The 22,901-nt window shown below is 39.7% G+C and overlaps 2 protein-coding genes across 4 annotated transcripts in view; one reads left to right on the forward strand and one right to left on the reverse strand.

Annotated features, from left to right (window-relative positions):
• The window catches only part of Gprk2 (G protein-coupled receptor kinase 2), a 57,489-nt gene that overhangs the window by 8,280 nt on the left and 26,308 nt on the right, over positions 1 to 22,901 (forward strand). Inside the window, exon 3 of the mRNA XM_020962244.2 lies at positions 19,128 to 19,625. Coding sequence (XP_020817903.2) covers positions 19,574 to 19,625 — 52 coding nt within the window. The 5' untranslated portion in view covers positions 19,128 to 19,573. The remainder of the gene's footprint in view (positions 1 to 19,127; positions 19,626 to 22,901) is intronic.
• The window catches only part of Loxl1 (Lysyl oxidase-like 1), a 36,461-nt gene continuing 27,761 nt past the window's right edge, over positions 14,202 to 22,901 (reverse strand). Inside the window, exon 3 of one of the 3 annotated variants that reach the window (XM_086839679.1) lies at positions 14,202 to 14,511. The gene's annotated coding sequence lies outside the window, so the exon portion shown is untranslated. Of the gene's footprint in view, positions 14,512 to 17,697; positions 17,837 to 17,979; positions 18,455 to 22,901 lie in introns of those variants that run through there. The other 2 variants (XM_086839681.1, XM_020962245.2) reach the window with 2 other exon arrangements.

Raw genomic sequence — 22,901 nt, forward strand, 5'->3', positions numbered from 1 at the left:
GGCCTGGCCTCGTCATCGCTGGGCAAGTGTTGGTACTGCCAACTTGGCTATAAAAGAGAGCTTCGAAATATTCCATCTTCATTCCTTTATTCATACATTTTATAATAGAAATAAACTGTAAATGTGATCCTTTGATTAGATTTTAGTTTCTTTCGGGGGGTTTTTAAAACAGAACCTTAAAGAAGTTAACAATTTTATAAGTTCAATCAGTATTTCTTTTTAAACTCAACTTAATTCGTTAATTTAGCTATCTTAGCTTGTATTTGGCTTTTTTTAATTCCATTTCCCATCTCTGATCATCTGCAGCCTGGCTAAAATGCCAGTGCCTGTCGTCTGTGGGCTTAGCTGTCGTCCTCGGCCAGGTTCGTCGTCCGTCCGGTGACCTGGACCGCCTGGCACTGACATTTACTTAACAGTCCGCTTCGTCCAGGTCCTTGGGACTGACCGTCGGTCAGATTTCAAGAGTCTCTCCTTGAAGCTCTCCGATGCTGATGATGATGCACCATAATATTTAATTTATAATTAAATGCATTTTATTGTCTCAACGCTTCGTTTGCTTCTGTAACTCTTAATGCGACACGAAATGAGATCAAAGGCCATGCCAGAGAGAGTTTAATTATACCAAAAATACCTTGTATTCAGTGACTCTTTCCAGCATTATTCGAATGGCAAACACTGAAAGCCTTGAAGTATCGATTTTTGGAGCAGATTGTTGATGAGGACAAGAGGAGACTGTGGTCATTAGTAGGAAATGGAAATGTAAAATTGTGCTGTTTACAAACCGATTTAATTCCACTCTGATGGACAATTGGTTTACGTGTTGCCAATGCATTTATGATGGCCAAAGCCGAAAACAAAAAAATCCATCTCCCGTGTGTGTGAGTGTGTGCTTTGATTGATAAATTCGTTAGCAAGAGTATGTAAAATTTCAAAAAAGTAAAAAGACAAAGCACAGAAAGGGAATCGATACGGATTGTTTGCCGTTCGATTAGGAATACAGAAATTTACACCGTACACCGTACGTGTGTGTTTTTATACGTTTTAATAGCGACTGTGTAATTACGATATATTTTTCGCCTTTGGGAGCTGTCTGTCTGGCTGTCTGTCTATTTATTTGTTTATGCATTACACAGCGAAAGCCGTGGGGCGAGATCCAAATGACTTGACCGGCAAACTGAAAAACCATTCATGAGACCAACAACATCAACATCAACATCAGTAGAGTAATAACGACAAGCTTTTTACGCAATCGCCAGCCTTGTGCCAAATAATAATAATAGTAATAATGCGCAAAAATAATAATAATAATAAATAAACTACCGCAGCAGAAATAACATGAGCCAACGTCCGAATCGTGAAAATAAAATGCCTCAAGTTTATTTACATTAAAATCGCATGCACTTTGTGTTAAAAAATCAATTAAAAGCGCCGGCCGTCACTGGCAATTAATGCTAATGGCCAGAAATAAAACTAAATTAAGCTACAAAGCTCATAGAGACGTGGAAATTGCAATGGAAATGCACGAAAAAATTGGAATCTGAAACCGAGCAAGTAATAAACAAAATATATTCTGAGAATATTTAATAAAAGTACCACTAGCAAATGCAAAAATAATTTGTAATATTTATAAATGACAAAATGTGTATTTCTTGAAAGTGGAACAAACAACTGCAGGCATATTGAATATAATATATACATGTATTCTATGGGAATATGAAAAATAAATTGAATATTTTAATGCACAAACAAAAAGCTTAATAACTTGTGAATCCAAACGATTGAAACTTTCAATTGCTAAATGTTTTTATTGTTGGTATTTTCATAGTTTATTTTGAATTTGCATCAAAGAAAAGTTGTAGAGTCCGAAGGAGGGATTGATGATGGGTCAATCTGGGGCAAAATATTTTCACATGCCAATGTTTGTTGCGAGAAAATATTTGTGCAGCTCAAAATGTGCAGTCAATAAATGTAATATGAATGCTGAGAGATTGCAGCTTCTAATTGTTGTGGCTCTTTTTGGACTTTGTCTTTCAAGTAAATGAAAAGAAATATTAACTTTTTGTGGGTTTCATTGTTGCAATACATAAAACCTAAATCAAATGGAAAGTCCAACAAATACAAGGCACTCACGTGGTAGTTATAGAGAGATAGCTTCGAGGGGGAACCAGTTTCTGACAAGGCGGCGCTTGGACTTGCTTAGACACTTTGAAATAGAATGATTAAATGAGTGTTTATGCATTGTGTATATGCTGTCGATTCCAAATTACGTCACTGTGACGTCAAACACAAACAGCTTTTATTTTTATTTATTTATTTCTGTGCTGTGTTTTATTTATTTATTTTTTATTCGCCATTCCTCCTTGAATTTCGTAGCAGGTGGTGGCCGGGGGTCTAGCGGCAAATGCCAAATTAAAACATGTACACAATGTCAATAATACATCGTCATATGTAGTATTCAAATGAAGTTTGACAGACACACTCGTACCGGTCTTTTGGCCCGTTGTCACCTCAGTTCACCCACCACAGGTGTAGACACAGGTGGCCTTATTCACCGGCGGCAGACATTGCTAGCTTTTGGCCACCAGCAAAAAGAAAGAGAGCCAAGAGGTAGAGGCTTAGCCAAAGGCAATGGCAACGGCAACGGCAACTAACTGCGAATAGGTCAAAATGCGGGCCTTGGCCATTGTTGGCCATGTGGGTTGGCAATTATAGCAGCTCGTTAGATTTATATATACCAACGTCTATAGTCTGTCTAAGCAAATAATCAAAATTGCTGGAAGAATATGTTGGGATTACAAACAGCATTTTATAACCAACTCTTATTTATAACAAAATATATTTTTCCTTTAATAAATCCATATAAAAATCGATTGATTTCTAAATTTCTTTAATGAATCTGCAAACAAGTGCCTAATTCAATTATCACACTTCCAACATTAATTAATATTATTCTTTCATTTGCGGTTAAAAATAATATTTGGGCAATAATCAATATCTAAGAATAACACAAAATTATTTAATGTGTTTTCACACTTTTTTATCGTACATTTTCAATTACATTTGCTAAAGTTAATAATTAAAGCAGCAGCGGATAATTTATTACGCCCATTATTGTTATTATTATTATTGCTGCGGTTTACACGGCCGTGTTTACATTTTTAATTTAATTGGCGCTCATTATTATGTAATAGAAAACAAAGCTCGCTGAGAAGTTCACATCGAAAAGGCGATTTCGCAAAACCAGAGGCCAGGGAGCAGCCGCTTGAGAGATGGAATGGGGATCGCATATCATCGGCGGATCTGTCGCCGGCGTTGTTTCCCAACTCGCTCAAAGTTCCCCTCCGATTTGAATACGGAATACAGAATTCAGAATACTGAGTGAGTCTCATGAATGGATGGATAGAGGGCTTGACGGAGTCGTCGGAATTCGTGTGGCGGCAATCACGAATGAATGGAACAGCTCAAAGTGCCGGCAGCGGGCAAAGTAACAATAACAATAAACATATACAAATTCCTATGCCATATTGCGGCAATCCAATGAGGGGAATACAGTCAGTGTCAAAAGTATAGAGAAACATAAATACCCAGGGTGAGGGTGGTGGAAACTAGAAAGCTTTGATGAAAACATCGATATCTTTCAAAGGGCGAAGGGATATAACTATCTAAGAACATCAGATATTAACATTAATTTGGTGGAAAAGTTTGAAATTGATTTTCCTAATTAAAAATGTTTTAATTTAAATTCTGATGGATTTAGGTTGAAAATTTCAGTAAAATGGAACCAAAAACATGGGAGTTATTAGGCAATAAACTTCTGTGAGAGACTAACTTTTGTTTTGAAGGTAACTATAGTCAGAAGCTTGTAACTTGTGAAGTAGTCATTTCCGATCTTGATCAGCATCGACAGCTGAATCGATCTAGACATCTCCAGCAAATTTTTTTATTTTTTTTTTTGCAATTTTACCAAAATTTTCATCTTTAATGATTTTTAAAATTAGTTTTAAATAGAGTATGCACATTTATTAACCTGATAAAAACTAACATCGGAGTGATTTCTGAATTCAAATAAATGTATTTTTAGCTTAGTTATGAGATTTTTAAACTTTGAGTTGTCGAAAAATTGTGATAAATTGTCATTTCGATCCTATAATTTGATTGAAAACTAAAATATTATCTAAACAATGGCTTCCTGAGTTAATTTTCATTCTTTCTTAACTTCTATGCTTTATGTACTTAGTACCACACATAACATTTCTACTTGTTTTATTTGTACTCTAAAAATAGAAAAATATATCAGAACTATAAATATCTAAATGCAAAGTTTCTTTTAACCTATTTTGATTTTATTTGCTCATTTAAAGCTCTAATATGTGTCATAAATAAATTGGTTTATATTGGTTATCTGTGGTTTTTATGGTCCAGTTATACCGTCCTTGAACTACTTGACAAATTTAAGTTAAATACGGCTTTCAAAAGTGATTCACACCCAGCACACCTCCTGCCCACACCCACTCTCTGGCCATATATATGAACATATATATCTGGATATATCCATTCGACTGGCAATGATGATTGCCTATGGCCCAATTGCGTTTGTCGTGTCTCGATAATTTTCGCACCATGCAAATTAGGTAACCAGAGACTCAGGCATAGCTTATTGCGAATTTGAATTGTTTGTTTCGTTTTCCTATTGCTGTTTTTTATTTTTATTTTTGCTGTGGGTTGCTGGGTGTCACTTTGTTGCCGACTTCTAATTGTATTTTCCAATAGGCCAAACTTCGCTTGTCTGCTTTCTGGTGACTCAGCGTTCAGGCTGTGCATTGGCAATGACAAAAGAAATTATCACATGATTATCATATGATGTTGACAGTCCGCCACTGATTTGCATGTGTTGTTATTCAATTCAATCGTCGATTGATTTGGACTGAGCAATCACCTTTAATGAGTTACCTCTTCAAGGGTTTGTGCTTTTTCTTCCCTTACAATTCGAGTAGGAAAGTGGGAAAAAGGCCAATGACTTGAGGATGCCTTCAAGGCAAGTCACAGCACGTACTATGGCTATATCCCTGAAATATTTGAGGTGAAACCCACTAACGATCCTCCCATTCTACCGACCGAAAGAAAAAAAATATTCAGTGAGCATTCGTTCCGTTCGGGGTCCTGTTTCTGGTCCTTATCCCTTTCTGACAACTTATCCCGACTTGTTTGCCGTCTGCCTTCATTTTTCGCCTTTGGTTTTTGCAGCTTTCGCTTCTTTTGTGCTGCATACACAAGATTCAGAACTCACCCGTTGTTGTTTTCCTTACACATACATATATATATATATTACTTCTCTTTTTTTAAGTATTTTCCAGGGTATAAGAGCTAGGAGTGCTGGCACTAATCCCAGGACAAGAGCACACCCTGCCAAGTGGCACTTGCGAGGCATCCACTATTCGAATACTTTGAGCTTTTAATTTATTCGACATTTTTTCCCCCATTTTTGTGTTCATTTGCAAGAATTCTTCCCTTATTTTCCAGCAGCAGGGTGCTGGCAACTGCCATAGGTCGGGGGTACTCGCAAATATATATATACTTATGTACAGATATACATGTATATATAGTAGATATGTATTTGATTTTGGGAGGGTGTTTACACACTCGCCATTGAAATGCAGCCAAGCATCTACGGAGCAGAGCAGCTTCCGCTGCATAAATATTACGCTACTTGTGTGCATTCAGCATTCTGTGCAATTTATTTCATTTTACTGCCAACTGCCAGCTTCAACTTCAACTTCAACATCAACTTTAGCTTCAGTCTCAGTCTCAGTCTCAGTCTCAGTGAGTTTCGCAGCTTCAAATTGAATTCTATGGGAGATTTGGTTAGTTGGTAACCCGGACATGAAGTGCGCTTCCATGTTTGCTGATTAGCAGCTGCTTTTTCCCTCCCGTTTCCTTTCACATTCATTATTTTGGCAACACATGCGGCAACACCCACCTATTGTTGGCCCAAAAATTGGCATTCTGACCTCTTGGCTGCTGTCCCAATAACTTGGGAACTTGCCCAAGTATTGTATGGCCTGGCCAACAAACTTTGTTACCAAACTTTAATTGCGCCTAATTGTTGTGTTGACAAAATCCAAAAAACTTCTAATGAATGAGATCTTGTCGAAGGGAAGTATCAAAAGCTGAATTTTTATCCGGTTTACGACAATAAAAGCTTTTAGCAAAAAAAAATCGTGTAACTCAAACTTGTTTGGTTTTCTATTCATTGGAATTTTCAAGATTTTCCTGCAAAATTCCGTTGAATTATGGAATATAAATGCATTCTGTATAACAAACACTCTCATGTCGTTCATTTTGCTCTAATGGATTCCCTTTTATTAATTGCAAGTTTGGATTTTCAAAAGCTTTTGTGCATTAGTTGCACTTGCTCTGTAATAATAAAATGCAGAAAACAATTGCGATAAAATACATGAGAATAGAAACCATTTTTTGGACTTTGTTTTGTGGCTGTGTTGAAAAGATGAGGAAAGGGATGTGCACAACCATCATTTTGGTTACAAAACTTTTCCCTCTAACCCAGAGTATATTGATTTTTGAGGGTACTACTCTCTGGCCATTCTCGTTAACGTTATCATTGTGCAGCCAGATTTATGCATTTATGTCAGCCAACAGGGGCAATTATGGGTTCTGTAACCCAATGCCCTTGGCTTTTTTGGGCGTGGCAGTGCCGGTAATAAATGCAACAAATTTTTGGCCAACAAGAGGAGTAATAACCCATTTACACAGGCCATTAATGTCATAATTTCTGCTAGAAATTTACCAAATGTTAATTAGTTCCGAAGGGGTAGAAATAGAAAATAATTAATTCAGAGAATTGTCATTAAACTAATAGCTGAGAGTTATGTACACAAGAATAAATGTGGTTTCTATTGTTTGGGAATTTTTAATAAGCTGGTTATACTCCATTATTATAATTATCATAAGTTGTTTCTAAAGTTTTAATGAATTAATTTCATTTTTCCATGAAAATATAGTTTATTTTTTCTAGAAAACTGCACTACTTCTACCCTTGGTCAGTTCATTTTTGTTAGCAATTAAATTTTCATGTGACATTCAAAACACAAGGGAGAGGGGTGGAAAACTGCAGGGTCCAGGGAAAGTTGAAAGCTGTGAAAGCTGAAAAACAAAAAGTCGCGTAATTGAGTTTGCCCCCGTTATCTGTTCTAACTAACTGGGTAACTTCAACTAGGAACTAGTAACGAGGGTGGCCTGAGAAAGTTTCTGCTCTGCTGTCGTTCGAAAATGTCAAATAATGGCAAATAAATAAGCCAGAGATAAATGAAAATATATACTAGCTGAGATGGGGGATTATTCGAGGCGGGAAAAAGTCAAGGCAGACTCAAGTTGTGTGGCCATTTGTGTGGCCGAATTAAATCCAGTTGGATCGTAAACCTTGAGCGCTGTGTAGCCCAAACAAATCCTCATGCTGCTTTGGCTTAAATTGTCTGAAAAAGGGTTTATGGTCATGACATTTTATGAACTCAATGAGGGCCAAAAGAAACCGAAATGAAACGGAACGCAGAGCAGCGCAGCGCAACCTTCGGCTGTAATCTACATGAAATTGCAAACAAGTATTTGGCCCCGCACATATCAACATACATTTGTGCAGGAATTGTTATTGTGATTGCCTGGCCAAAAGCGTTTCGTAATAAGCTATCTGGACCGACTCTGGCTGGCTCTGATTGCTGTTAACATGTCGTAGAGTTTGATCCTTTCCCCGAAATTTGTTTTGTACTTTTGCCTGCAGGCGGACGAGGGACACGAGGATGTCCCACCCGCCCAGAGGTCCTGCTTTTGTTCCCTTGATTAGGGCCACGTACATTTCAATTAAAATGTCGCCCCCAGCGCCAGAAATTAGGGAAAATCCGGGCGCAGAATTTCCCATTTCCCTTGGTTATCTTTGGTGGGTGCCTACTTTCTATTTTTGTGTGTGTTCCAAACGAAGGAATAGATGGAAAGTCCTTTCGGGTTCCTCTCTGTTTGCAATTGAACGCGCAGCAGCTACAGTTCAAGCCGTCGAATGGGAACCATTCAGACATGCTTCCGCTTTTCACGAGCTGTCTGTTGTCCCTCTAATCTTGGATTCCATCCCAACTCACTCGCTGCCCGTCCACCATGTTTGCGTGTATTTGGCATTTGGCAGTGGCAACATGTTTTTCCAATTTCTGCTCTGGTCTTAAATGCTTTTTGGGGGCTCTTGACAGTCGGATATTGTGCTTTGCGTTGCGTGTGTGTGAGTTTCGCTTAGTTCCCTGTCCAATCCAAGTGCTGAATCACACTTGATGTGGGGACGAAGGATTTGCAAGTTTCTGTCCCTTAAGTTGTGACAGCTTAGAAGCCAGATAAATGATTTCCCCAAAAGATTATGAAGTGAATTTGTAAATTAATTTCATATTTTATTGCTGGTACTCTTGTGACTTTGTAAAATGTTTTGGAAAACTGTAACTAAAGTTGATTTAAAATTACTCTCTAAACTTTTCCAATCTTATATATTAAAGAGTATTCCCTAGCTCTCTATCACTTCTATATACCTTTTCCATAACATAGGGTATATATTATTATTCCTTTTAGTATCTGTGATATGCCACCATTCCGCCCACAGTTTCCACTTATTTTTCATGGTGTTTACCCTGATGCCTCCTGGCTCCTGTCCCCCTGCTCTCCGTCTCTCCATCCGAGCACTTTTCGCCTGTCCTGTTTTTGTGTACGCGACTTTCACTCATGAATAGTTAAATCCGCCTCCCGACCATTTCCCCTGCAGGATACCAAAAACGCTCTACCGCACCACCTACCTCCCATGGCTGCTTTCCATTTTTGCCATTTTTTATTAATGAAATCTCATGGCTCAATGAAGCGTAAACTCCCCTAAGCCAAGTTCAAGTGTCCTAGAAGCAGGCCAAGGAAAAGCGACCGGCTCAACCGTTAATGGGCCGGCTCAAGAATCCGGCAAAACGTGTTTTCTTGCCGGCATCGACTATCAGCCTCAGCCTCAGCTTCAATTGGGTTTTATATTGATGTGGAGACCCAGTTTCTTGTACGTGTTTTGTTTGTTTTTGACTTGACCAGGATCTGTCAGACGGTTGATTGCCTCTCGCATTCATAATCCCCGCCCATTAATAAGCTCCGCAAAGTGGCCATGTTAATAGAATCGTCCGTCCCAGCCACCGCCCCGAGCGGCAGCCTCAATGATTTTGATGGCGAAAAGCAATTTATCTAAGAGCTAATCAAAGCTGGTTTGGCATCGGGCAATCCGCAATCCTTTCGGCTCGCAATTAAAGCCAGCCGAGTGCAAATTAACTTTGGCCATCCTCACATACTCCTGGCGAGCATCAAATAGATTGAATAACTTTGTGTCCTAGGGCAATGGGTGGGAGATGTCTGGGAAGGGATTGGTAGGTGTTCGTTCATTTCGGCTGTCTGTATTTGCCCATTTATTTGATGCAAACATTGAATTGGCAGCTCCACCACAGCTCACCAGACCGCAGACGCATTTTTCCCCAACTACCACTGGGATAGGGAGAGGGGGAGAGAGAATTCAGGTCCTGGGGGCAGCACCTACCAAAATGATTCCCCGATCCGATCCGACAGGAGGTTCAGCTGCTTCCACCGAGTCGACTTCATTATGGGAGTGCTCTATTGAATTACGTAGGTGAGCAAGCAAGCAAGCAAGGATATCTCAGGAGTGCTGGATATCGGGGACCATCATATTTTATGGGCGCCATAAAGTGAGAGCCGAATTCCACGCTGCTTAAAGCCCAATTTATAACGTGGCCGATAACAGAGCCTCACGCACATGGTATTTATCTTCATCTCTCTCCCGGTCTGCTTGTAAATATTTAACTTGCAATTGGCAGAGCTCATATATCTTGGCTGGCTGTGTGAATCATTTACTCCGCGTTCGCTTTGAATATTTGAGCCTGCTTTTCGCTCAACTCAACTCGCAGTCACTTGGGACGACGCCGTAACTTGGGTATACTACCTTCGTATTTTATCTATGGCATTATTTATGCCACGCATTTAGGGATGTTCAAGGTGTCGTCGGGCGGGGGGTACCGAGTGACATTTAAAAATAAGTCCCAGAAGTATTCACTTACCAGGGAATAGGGTTCTAGCAGCAGAGTCTATATCTAAGTGATTTTTTTCTTTTAAAATTAATTAGATGTTTTAAAATGTCACAGGGTATACACCAAACTTAATGCTTACCATTATTTTTATATATTTCTTTAGAATTTTCTTCTGCTCCTTTTTGGGCGATATATTTTGACGATGGCATCGGGTCGCGATGCTGGTCCAGGCCCTGGGCACTTGACTCGCATTGCCATCCATATTTAGGGGGCACAAAAGTAATTTAATGGACTTTTAATCTATTTCTTTACTGCCTCTGATCAAAGGAAGAGAACGCAGAGAGCACAGAGCAGGCGCCACAAAATATTTATTAAAATTCGGGGCGTAGGAAAAAATATAAAAACGAAAGAAAAATGTTGATGATGCGTGTCATGGGGTACCAAATTTCATTAGCTTTCTTTCTTTTTTTTTGTTTCCTTGTGAGCAAGACTTTAATTGCCTGTCAATGTTTTTTGTGGCAGCGCATAAATCGATTTTTAAGTAGCTAAAAAAGATAAAGAAAAATATGCTAATCGCAGCAAGGGCAGATGGCTATAAACGTGGCAGAAAAGTGTGCAAACGTGTCCGGAAAGGTCTATCAAAATGTGTGTTATGTCAGAGATCCATCCCCACCCTTCTTACTTTGATGTCCGTGAAAGTTCCAAGAAAGGGGTGTAAAAGTTGTACTCTCGGTAATTAGATTTCAGCGCAACTGAAATACAAAGATGAAAGACTTGAAAAGAAGTAAACTGAATCAAAAAAGGAGTTTCCTACCTTCATTTTCCGACCCCCCCACCAGTTACTTGTAGTTTTATTTGGCAAATACATTACAGTGCCAAATGCTCTTATTGCCTGTGTACATTTTTCTCAGTAACCTGAGACTGTTTGTACATATATATGCACTTACCTGACACAAAAGAACATAATAAAAGGATTTACTGTGATGAAAATAAATTGGTGTCAATAGCTGAAACCAAATAAACCAGTTATAAGCCATTGATTGGCTGATCACATCTAGTTGTATTTTCCTTCTTTTTGTCAAATGAAACGCTGAAAAGTATGCTTTGGTTTTTGTATCCATGGAGATTGCGCATACGCCGTGTGGTATTCCGAGGATTTGTGTTTGCGTCAACAAAAATTGAAGCACTGCAGGAGCAGAATGTGTTTATTCCTCTGTTATTTCTCCAATTAATATTCAAATGGTTTGGGCAGAGGGTAACCGCATTTTCTTGGTTTTCCTATGTCTTATGTTAAATTCATAAATCATTCTCGCATAAATATGCGATGGTCTCTTTTTGGAAAATGTTGCATAAGTTTAAATACTTTTTGGCCGAGGGCTGTGTGTGTTTGTTTGTGTGCCTATTGAGGCATAAAATCCAAAGGCTCTTTGGCTCTGCCTTGGGCCCCCTCCTCCCCTGCATCTCTTCATCATTCCATTCCCAGCATCCGGCCCCCTTCAGTTCGTGTTCGTTCGTTTATTCGCTTTGTGCTTATGTTATTGTTCCAGGGCGGTCGTTGGGTGGCAATATGTTTGCCTTATTTCACTTTGTGTTGACAGCAATGACCCACATGCATAAATCATAACTTGTTCGCTGGCACACACACTCACACCACATGCCACATACAACACCCCACAGAAAAATACATACACTCTTGGTCTAAGAAAATATTCAAAATTTAGCAAGCTAAATGAAGCAAACAATTTTCAGGTCAATATATAAGAATCATTTATTAAATCTTTCTTTCTTTTTTTCTGCAATGATAGATGACTTACCAATTTATACAGCTATATATTAATGCTATAGTTACCAGGGTAAATGTATTAAATCAGTTGAAAATAATTCTGTCACAAATAACAAATACTTTAATGTCTATTCATTAATATTTCTTTTAAAAAAATATGATACAAACGCTGCTGGGATAATTAATTCATTGTTTATATAAGTAAATGCAAATGAAACTAACAGAAATCAGCAAAAAATATGCAATTAAATCAAGTGTTAAAGCTGCGACATAAAATTAAATCAGTATTCATTATAAACAATGCAAGCTCATTATGAAATAAATATATCAAAAACAAATATACCTTCTTTAGCATGAATCAAAAATGAGTTTATATCATAAATTAAATTAAAAAAATTTGACTCATCCAATAAAGAACTCTAGAGAACTCGGAGTAAAACGAATTCATTGTGTACAAATTCAAATGCAATTTATTAAAGCGCAAATTAGTAAAGAGCGCCCTGAGCAAGCGGTAGTCAAGCGTTGACAGCGTTTGGGGAAATGAAAAAAGAAAAGGAAACATGAATAAGCAACGAGAAAAGCTTTCCACTCCCAAAACACACACACACACACACACACTGAGAGAGAGAAGAGTACACACACATGGCACAGACATATGGGGCAAGGGAACTTTGCATATGCATATCTGAGTGGAAGGGCAAATTATGCATGCAAACAGGTCGAAACAGCAGGGCCAGGACGACATCCTGGTGATTCTGAGCAGGGCAGAGCAGAGCAGGTGTAGGGAGCAGGAAGCAAGGAGCAACCTGAAGCGTAAACCCAAACAGGACACTGGCAATCTAACGCTCTGATGCGCATCAAAGTATGCAGCAGCTTTTAAGTGTATCTCGATTTCGCCAGGAATTCGAAGCGTTTCAAATGGTTGCCAGGAACTCCCTGGCGGCTGGACTTCCAGCTACGTGCCTGTGAATAGAGCTCAAGCAACCGGCACTCACTCACTCAATCGTTTGCAATGCGGGAATCATAATTTCTTCCGCTTTCCCCCCCAACTCCTTCTCTTAACCCTTTTCAAAAATATATAAAAAGAGCAGAGGAAGCGCAGGCGAACCCAATCAGAAGCAATCTCTTCGAAAGTCTTGCTTGTTTTCCAACCGATACCGCATAGCTGTCGTGCCAGGCGCCGTGCAGGAGGGGCGTTTGGGGTTCGGGGTCTCCAGGAAAAATGGTCCACTTGGCAGCAATCGAGCTGCATCGAGTTGTCCTTGCCGAGGGTCTGCGGCATCAAGTTTACCAAACTGGGTCATTTTTGGCATACTATAGTTGTTTGGCGCGCAGCTTTATTGATTGCCAGCAGAAAAAATGACACCAGTCTTTGGTCCGGCACACTGGACAAGGATTATCGTGCTCTAGATTCCTGCTACAATCTGGTTCTACACATAATTCATGGCTAAGCATCCTTCTGACATTGGCACAGGGGAAAGCTAGAAGAACAAGGCAACTGATTTAAGGATATTTATCATTTGGAATTTATTTTAAAGGTTTATGGCATTTTTGTTTATCGGAAATCTTTGATTTAAGGCGAGTTTATATCTAAACAACGATTGTTTGTTATGTAGGAAAATATATCCGAAAAACACGAAGCATTAAAATCTCATTACAAAGCCAAAAATGCATTAATTTTAATTCAGAAAGCTTTCCCATATAAGCTTTTAATATGTTTATAAATCTACATACTCAATTTGAAATTTTAAAAAATTAAAATTTTTTGTCTATTTTTGCCAATTTTAACCATGTAACCCCTTATACAATTTTTAAAAAAATTTTAAATTTTTTTTCTGCAAAAGATAGCTAGATCGATTCAGCTGTTGATGCTGAAAAAGAATATATATGATTTATCGGGTCGGAAATGACTCCTTCACAAGTTACAAGCTTCTGACTATCCTGGAGAGGCATAATGAATTTTAATATAATTAAAGATTGATCATTGATATGAATGAACTATATAGCTAATTAGAGTACTAAATTAGACAGTGGTACATGGATATATTAAACTATTAATGTATATATCTTATATCTGATTGATCAGCATCTTTAGTCAACTTTATTTATTAGAATTGAGTTTATTTGGATGATTAACTACAAAGTTATTAGTTAGTTAAATATTCCTTTCTTCTTTTCTCTATCTCGTTCTTTTAATCTCATCAGCTTCTTAGTTGAATGGTTTCGAACTGGTGGAATCTGAAATTACAATTCGGGTTTTAATTTTCAGTTTCTAAGGTTTTACCTGTTTTTTCCGAGTGTCTGCTTACCGTAAGGTGTGTCTCCTCCCCTCATCTCTGATTTCCGATGAGTTGACAGAATATGTAAAGGCGATGCTGTTACGTGGATCTGCTCTCCTGCCTTCGATTATCATAAGTCAATCGAGTATTGGCCCAACTAACCGCAGCCGTCTGACAGCCGCATGCTTGTAGCTGTCTTTGCTGCGCGTTCTGGTAATTCGATTGCAGTGTTATACAACACCTACTGACACGTCTTTGCGGTTGCTCTGAGTAGTTAAATACACACAAATACGAATGGGATGATGGTGTTTGCTCGTCAAACGATGGGAAATCTGAAAAACTAAATAAACTGCAGATTTTAGCGATGGGTCTCTAAAATTGTCACACAAATTAAATGTGAAAAGTATCACAAGCACCCCCAGTTAAAGCCAGAATATTCCAGATGAAATAAGCAATTATTTATAAAACAAATTAAAGCTAGAAACTATATAATTAAAGCCTGAAATTGTATAGAATTAAAGTAGAAAGGAATTAGAAAACAGTTGGGAAATAAAGTAATTATGAAAAGTGTTGTCTGGAAATATTAATTAATTAGACAATCCAACAGTACATTGTATGCTCCAAAAATATAAATATTTACCCCGAGTTCTAGATACCCCGCTGAAAAATGTAATTTCATCTGTATAGAATAATCAAAGCTTTTAGCTTTTAATTCCATTTTCCTTCCAAGCAATTGTCCAAAGTCAAACTCAACAGGGAACTTTTTGTGCCGCGCATTAAAACGCTTGCCATTTTCTATTTCCCGGCTCATAATGCAGAGAAAAGCGGAAAATTGTGGGAGGACAAAGCCTGAAAGAGGGGTTAGCGAGGAGAGAGAGAGAGTGTGAGAAAGCTGATTAAAATTTTGCAGCGACCGCAAATTAAAGCGAAAACATTTTGAGGGAGTCCGCCGCGTGTTTGTGTGCGACTCCATGGAAGCGAACTGCAGCAGACCAGGAGGCACGGGGCACAGGCAGCAATGCCAGGCGAAAAAGTTGATCCTTCTGCCGCACCCAGTCAGTGTAGGATAACACACAGCACACACACTCCACACATGCACGTCCAAGTTTAACGCAAATAAATTGCACATTCAGACCAAAATTAACACGGCTGGAAGGCAGGAGGAGGAGCCACCATAACGAAGCTTAAGCACAAAAATATGTGGAGACTGACAAAAATACGGAAGCCAGCCAGAGAAGGGAAAATAAAAACGAAAGCCAAGTGGGCAATATGACTCGCTTTTACCCCACTGTTTTCCCAGCTTTTCTTCTCTGTCGCTCTTTTTTATTCGTTATATCCTCCGGATTGCGTTTTCTGTGCCCCTTTTTTTTTTTTTGCCAGCATCAGCAAGAAAATGCAGACAGAAACAGGATGCAGGAGACTCCATAACTTGCAGAGTTCCCAGCAACGCGCTGGGATATCCGTTTTGGGCATTCCCATGATTGAGGTTGCCCTCAGTTAAGTCTGTGACGGCGACAGCTCCGCCATGTCGGTATTTGGCTTCCATTTTGCCTACTTGTCTATGCATGGGCCATGGTGGATTGCAAGCAGATCCATTGCACTAAGAAAAATAGGGTAAAGAAATCCTTGGAACTTGAGAGGAAATATTAAACAAGGTAGATAGGAATAAGCAAGTCTTTGTGAGTTTATAGTTAAATAAAACTCTTTATTTAAACATAAATATTCCAAGTCTTCCTAAAGTGTAACAACCAATTTTCCCTCAGTGCCCAAAAACGACCAGCAAGCTTCGCGTTTGGCATTTAAATTGATGTATTCCGAGTTTCTCTGGCTCTGGCCGTGACTGTCATAAATGTGATAAGGGATGATATGCCTTGTTTCAATGCCCTTTTCCCTGCTGCTGCCCTCCCCCCTCAGCGTATCCATTTACTGACATTTGGGGCCTGACTGCTTTGTCTTAATTAATAAGTCAATAGCTTGAATGCTTGAGGCTGCTTACACCGCCGCCACCGCCACCGCCACCGCCCAAACGATGGCAGCTGCTCGCCTCCATAATTTAGTTAATGCGCTCCTAAACTAAGGCCTCTGTCAGGCAGGACCTCCCTCTACTCCTGCTGCTCCTGCTGCTCCCCCTTTACTCTATTCATCCCCCAAAATCACAGATGCTCTTGTGCCCAACAAAGTGCTACAGATAGAAGCAATTTGCCTGCGAGACAAGGTGACAAAGGTGTGCGCGGCCATAGTACATGTGTATGGTAATGGAGGCCATAATAGGAGGTTGCCTTTGGGCCATGTAGAAACGCGTATACCCTGAGGAAGGCTTAATTGGAAGTGAGCAGAAAGGATTATTTGAGGGAAGTATGTTAATTCGAAAGATAAGAACGGTTTAGGGAAATATAAGTAACCAACTAAATTTATTAGTTTTGGTTTGTGTTTGTCATGACATTAACTTTAAGAATGTTTTTTATAATCAGATCTCATTCTATCAAAACTACCTTAAATTTAAAGAAAAGTGTCTTCTTGAATATTTTAGTTAAATCAAATTAAGTTCCCCTAGAAAAACCCATTAACTTGATTGTATTTCCTACACAAAATATAAAACAAAATGTCATTCAAGCTGAAATTTTATTTAGATTATAATATCAAAAGTATCTATCCTATATTTTATATCCTTGCCACCTTTGAAATAAAATGAAATCAGTTTGAAGCCTTCAAAAAAATAAAGCCACATTAGCTTTGTTTCCAGGCCTAGGCAGGAAGTGTTTTTGAAAAAAGTGTGTGTAATGCTGCCGCTTAATTTTGTTATGAGCCTCATGCACATTTACGCCATTTCGTAACATTTTCATAATGGCGTCACTGCCTGCATATGTGAGTGTGTGAGTGTGTGTGAGTGTGGATGACTGACAACATCGTTTGGCGGTTGAATTTCCTTTTTTTTTATGCCGGAATGTTGTGACAGAAGCCTCCACATCGGCAGCAACATCAACATCATCAGCAGCATCGGCATTCAGCTGGGCCTAATGGCGCAAATGTTCAATAAAGAGGCTTTTAACGTGTGCTTGCTCCCTGTTCCGCACTCCTCCTCCTCCCTCACAATCGATGAACTAGAGAGTGGGGACGCTGGAATCCTGGCATCCTGGATGTGATATACATACTTTGCTGTGCAATCTGTGCCCCCTCCCTGTGGCACTCCCTTTTTAGTAGCCACTAGAACGCACTTTATGGCCCGCTCTCACCTCCGTCAGAGTACAAATGAAATGGCCATATTCATGCCCATTCGAGTTCTGAATAATACATGGCAGCCATAAAAGCCATGTTTATTAGGGTCTCTGATAAAAATTGCAAAAAATGTATATATATATATATTTAGCTCGGTTTCGGGCTTTATTTATTTGGCTACGCATTTCGAAAACAATTAATTTCGCTGGACTAAAAAAAAGTGGCCTGTCCTTCCGCTTGGCACCCGTTGTGTATGTGTGTGTGTGTGTGTGTATTTTCGTTGCCTAATGCTTGAAATTTGTTTGGAAAATAAACACTCGCATGGCCGCCACACTTTCATGCCCCTTGATTGATGTGATTCGAACCTCCCCGCCTCCGGTGCCGCCTTCCAGCTTCTCCTTGGTTCCAGCACATGGTGCGGTTTTTGTTCCGTTCCATAACAAATAAATCTATATGTAGAGAGAGCATCATGAGTTCATTTTTAATTAAAAATTGCCTATTCGCGCGCGATCCAATAAATTCAATTCAGGCGAAACTTTTTTGTGACGCACAAAAACACACACACAGAGTTGATAAGTGAAAACTAAGCGTCTTGGCTGGCCATAAACAAGTATATTTCTTCTAAAAAGTAATTACAAAATCATCTGGGCGCCATATAGCCACACGTTCCTTACGATATGTGTATGTAAATGCCTTCACGCACTTTGGTCTCTTCAGAGAGAGAGAAGCAGAAGAAAGCTTGTGTCATTCAATTATTTTGCTATTAGTTGCTCGTGACACTCCACTTCACAGAAATGCCCACACGTAGGCCTCCTCGTTGGGCAGGGGATTTAGCTTTCATGGTGGCTGGAGATGCCACAGTACCCAACATAACGTACAACGCCCCTTGTCAGTACGCCCATGATTAATAAATGCGACACACTGTGGACCTGAGGACCAGTGGACCACAACATTACTGACACCTCCAGAAGGCAGCCATCAAGGTGGGCTAAATATGCTGTGGCTTTGCCATTCGACTCGGGTTTTTGCCGGGCCACAACCACAATATGAAACTCACTCACTAACGTCTAGAAAAGAAGTGCACAGAAAAATACAGATATTCAAATAAATGTAATTAATATGATTCAGAGATATAATATAATTAAGATGTATATATTAAACGTACCTCAAGCTTATCTTTCATAATCTCTTAAAATATGATTATGTAAAATCCCAACTGTATAACCTTTTCTTCAAGTGCTGCACACATGCAAAGTTTGCCATCGCACGCAGCTCTTTTGTCAGAAACAGGTGACAAAACAAGTACACGTAGGCATAACGTGTACTAACTTCACTCGAGAGGCGGCGAACATTAGCCACAAGGAGAGCGCCCAGCATAGAAACCATCTATCCACATATGTGTAGGTGTATTTCAACTTTAAAAGCCTGCAAATTGGTATTGCGGTTGGAAAATATAATGAACTTTGTCACTCAGACGGAGGGGTTACCTTCCTTTAGCTATGTTTTAGCCTCTGATAATTCGCTTTATATAATATATCAAAGGATTATCAACTTAACAGGAAATCAGTAAAAGCTTTTAGCCTGAAATTCACATTAAAGTTAAGTTTAAAAGGGAATTGTTAATGCTTTGGGAGTATATATTTCACTGGGGACCAATTTAAGTGAGCCCGCATGGAAATTGTCCCTTGTCAAAACCAATTAGTTGAGTTATTTATATATATATACTCTTTCTCCTTGCAGATTAAGGATATCCATTGACCCGCAGTCCCACCAGCATTCAATCAAGCGCAAATCGGTCAAAAACTTGATAGAAGAGGTCACATTTTCGGCTATTTCTTGCTAAAAATACCAATTTTTGAAACTAAATGACGCCTGTGTCTGAATCCGAGGAGACCCTGCTGCCACATACCGCAACGCTGGACGCCAGACGACGGCCACAAATTAGCCAGCCATTTGTAGATTTGCAAGTCTAAGCATTAGTCCCCAGGACCTTGAGCGAAAAAAGGAGGAAGAAGCACTCCCACAAAACACACAGGACGAGGAAAACATCAAACGAAAGGACCCAGCAATAGGAACAACAACAAACAACAAACATTTAACTAACAAACTCAGCGTGTGTGTGCGTCTGCGACTATTTTTTTCGAGAGCGCCAAAGGATTCATTAAAAAACCGCCAACCTGGAACTAATGGAATTAGAGAATATTGTGGCCAATACGGTCTACTTGAAAGCGAGAGAGGGTGAGTGTGGCTTTATTTATTTGCTTAGATTTAAATATTTGCTAGAAGAGGCTTTAAAAACAAAGGGAGGGGAATGCGTTTCCCTATATTAGTAGAAATCTTATAAAATTTCACTCAACTATAGATTTTTCCCTCTGTCCTGCCTCTGTCCTTTTACTAAATTCAATACAACAGAGACCTGGCCCAGTTTTTCTCTCATTTTTTTGTATTGGGACACAACATCCTTGAAGGGCACGTGCTGAAGTGGCCTGCGCTGTCACCTTGTCATCGATTTTTCGCCACCCCACCTGCCCCAGCCTCTGAAGGGTGGCTTGTTTAATTGTAGGGATTGAAGTTGGCTCCGGAATGAAAGAGGATGCTGCCCACGAAGTTGTCCTCGTATTCCACCTCCGCCTCCGCCTCATCTGCCTGATGCCTGGTTCTGGGCTTTATCTAAAGTTAATGAAGCGTTAAATGTTTGCGCTCCAGCAACTTGTACATTTTCATGCTCCATGTTGCCTGGGCTTTAAGTGCTCTATTGGACGCAGCCCGCAGCTACACTTCACTTCGTTATCGAGGTCACACTTCAATTGCAGGGTTTTCCAAGTTCACTGTCAATCCTTGGGAAAAACCCACGCCCATGGTGGAAAATATATAGACTCCTTCCCTTTGCCCTGGCGCCATTGTTCTGTTTTTATTTACAGCAAAGTCAACTTTGGCGATTAGGTCTGAGCAAATTTATGCAAAGTTATGCATTAGCAAGGCGAAAGAAGAAGTCGTTGCAGGCGCCCAAAGGTCACCTTCAAGATGGTTATCGCGAAGGCACACTGCATTCCCCAAAAACATGTTGCATGCCACATGAGGCAGAGGGTACTGGGGTAGTGGGTGCTATTACTGTAGCCTTTTTGCCGGCGCCCAATCAAATATTTCATTTTAAATGTTATTTATTTTATTGCTGTCTGCCCGATAGTAAAAGCGAAGCACCATTCCCTTCTTCCCTCTTCACACAGAATGTATCTGGCAGATACTTGGGCTCGTTTGGTTTCAGGCCGTCTCAACAGATTTAAATGACAGAAACGTGCGCAAAATTTCAATTTGTAGTAATGTAATATTTTAGAGCAGAGCGGAATGGAAATGGAAATGGGACTGAGACTGGTACTGGTCGAGGCGAATGGCTTCGGTTTCGGTTTCTGGCTTGGAGCGGGATGAGCATACACATTTGCAATACATTTTACGAGTCAAAAAGTGAATTTGTCTTTTGAGAAGAGCAGCAGGCAGGAATAGCATAAAATCAAGTCGCGCCGCCAACTGCCGTCGGGCAACGAGAACCAAAATCCATTGCCATAAAGTTTTTCCAGCTCTCCCTCTCCGTCTCAGTTTTTCCCTCAACCATTCATTCCCTGGCACTTTTTCTTTTTTCTGGTTCAAGGAAAAGTTCGCCGCTTTCCACTCCCATCCCCATTATACATATTTTTTTAGCCGGAAAAGTTATGGCTGAATTTTATACTCCGGCATTGTGCTAGAGAGAGAGTGCCACCAGCTGAAGTATGCATAAGCAAATGCAAATTTAAAGCAAAAAGGATGATTGTTCGCGTCAGGGGAATACATACATACAACACGTTCTTTTTAGTCACTCATTTACAAGGACTTATTGCTGTCAGACTTGGGAAGCTAGAGTTTTTGGCAATGCTTACTGAAAGTATTCCCTATCAAAATTTGGACTCTAGTTAAAGTCTCGATTAAGAAGATTTGCTTTATTAGTTTACATGTATTATACGATTTTAGGATTCCATTTCTTTCGTATAAATTAACCTAGTGACTATCTTTCTATAGCTATCAAGCACTTTGACAGCCACAATCTGCCAAGTGCCAAAAGAAATTGATAGTTGGACTTGTACTAATTGTTGCTTTGAGCTACAAAACATCGAGAGTGGTAAAGCCTTGGCTTCCCCTGACACTCCAATCTGACATACCCATCAAATCAAGGCCTTCATTAAATGCTGACACTTCTCGACTGCTGTCCATCATACACATATTCCATATCCCATATCCTATAATATATATAAGCAATTGTTTCACCGGTTGATATAGATTGCCTTTCTAATTGTGTGTCTGTGTATCTGGGGACTCGAATATGCATGTGCGATGTGCGATATGAAATGCAAGTCAAGTAGAAGTCAGCGGCTGTCAGAGTTGGTCTGCAAAAGCAATTCTCTCCTATCAGTTGTCGGCTTGTCGAATGCCCAACGTGCTGCCCCGGGATCAATATAGGGATCGGAGGTCGTGAGCAGTCGTTGTACGTCACTCAGTGCGTCACAAAAGCGATGCCTTATCGCCGACTGCCTGGCTCTGGATCCCAGTGGGGCCAGGCCAGTGGTGGTGGTGGTGGTAGTGGTGGTGCCAGCGATAATGGAGCTGCGCCGGCTGCATTCATTCTGTGATGCCGTCTGGTCGTTGGCTCATCCAATGACCGGGCCACGCCCCAAAACGTGTTTGTTAGCCAAGATTTTTGCTCTAGAAAGCTGTTTTTGGCTAATTGAATGCATTCCTTAATGACTGCAAATGCCAAATTGTTGTTTTTTTCTGATGGTAATAAGGAAAAATTATTTTTTACAGAGAAAGAAAAGATTAACCTATATCAAATTAAAAACATTATGAAAAAGAATTTCATATTGTTACAGATACTCTTTGTATATAGTACTTTGCTTGCATTTAAATTGAAGAATGTAAGAAGTTAAGTGTTTTTCTCAGTGTCTACTTATTTCCTTCTTACTTTTCTTTTGGATGCTGTGGCATTAAAATGACGTCGCATTAAAATGCTTCTGCGGTTGAATCAAACTGGGAAGGGGAAGGGGAAGTGGCTGGGGAAAATGTCGCCATTGCCGCATAAATTTCATCCTAATGCCTGGCCATAATGCTGATTATACCAAGTGGCAGACTTGACTCTCGACTGGACTCTCTACTCGAAGTTAGAATGAAGTGAGAAATTTAATTTGGTCCCAGCTCAAAAGTTTCTCGCTGCTGCTGCACTCTAGTTATCAGGTCTGAGAAGTGCCATAAAGAAGTGGAATTTATAGTGCGATAGCGAATTAAAAATCCCCCAACTAAAAGTGAACAATTAAGGAGTAAGAGAGTCACAGAAGCTTATCGCCGGGTCTAAAAACAGCAGCAGCAACTTAACTTGTTTGTCGGTGACTTTTGATGTCTCCAAACCATTTATGCACTGCTGAAAAAATAAAAAATATATATACAAAATTGACTTTGTTTTAAAGTTGGAAAAATGTCAAATCGTGATCT

This window comes from Drosophila serrata, unplaced genomic scaffold, assembly GCF_035046125.1.
Source record: "Drosophila serrata isolate PLE 108 unplaced genomic scaffold, ASM3504612v1 contig_376, whole genome shotgun sequence".
NCBI classification, from domain to species: domain Eukaryota; kingdom Metazoa; phylum Arthropoda; class Insecta; order Diptera; family Drosophilidae; genus Drosophila; species Drosophila serrata.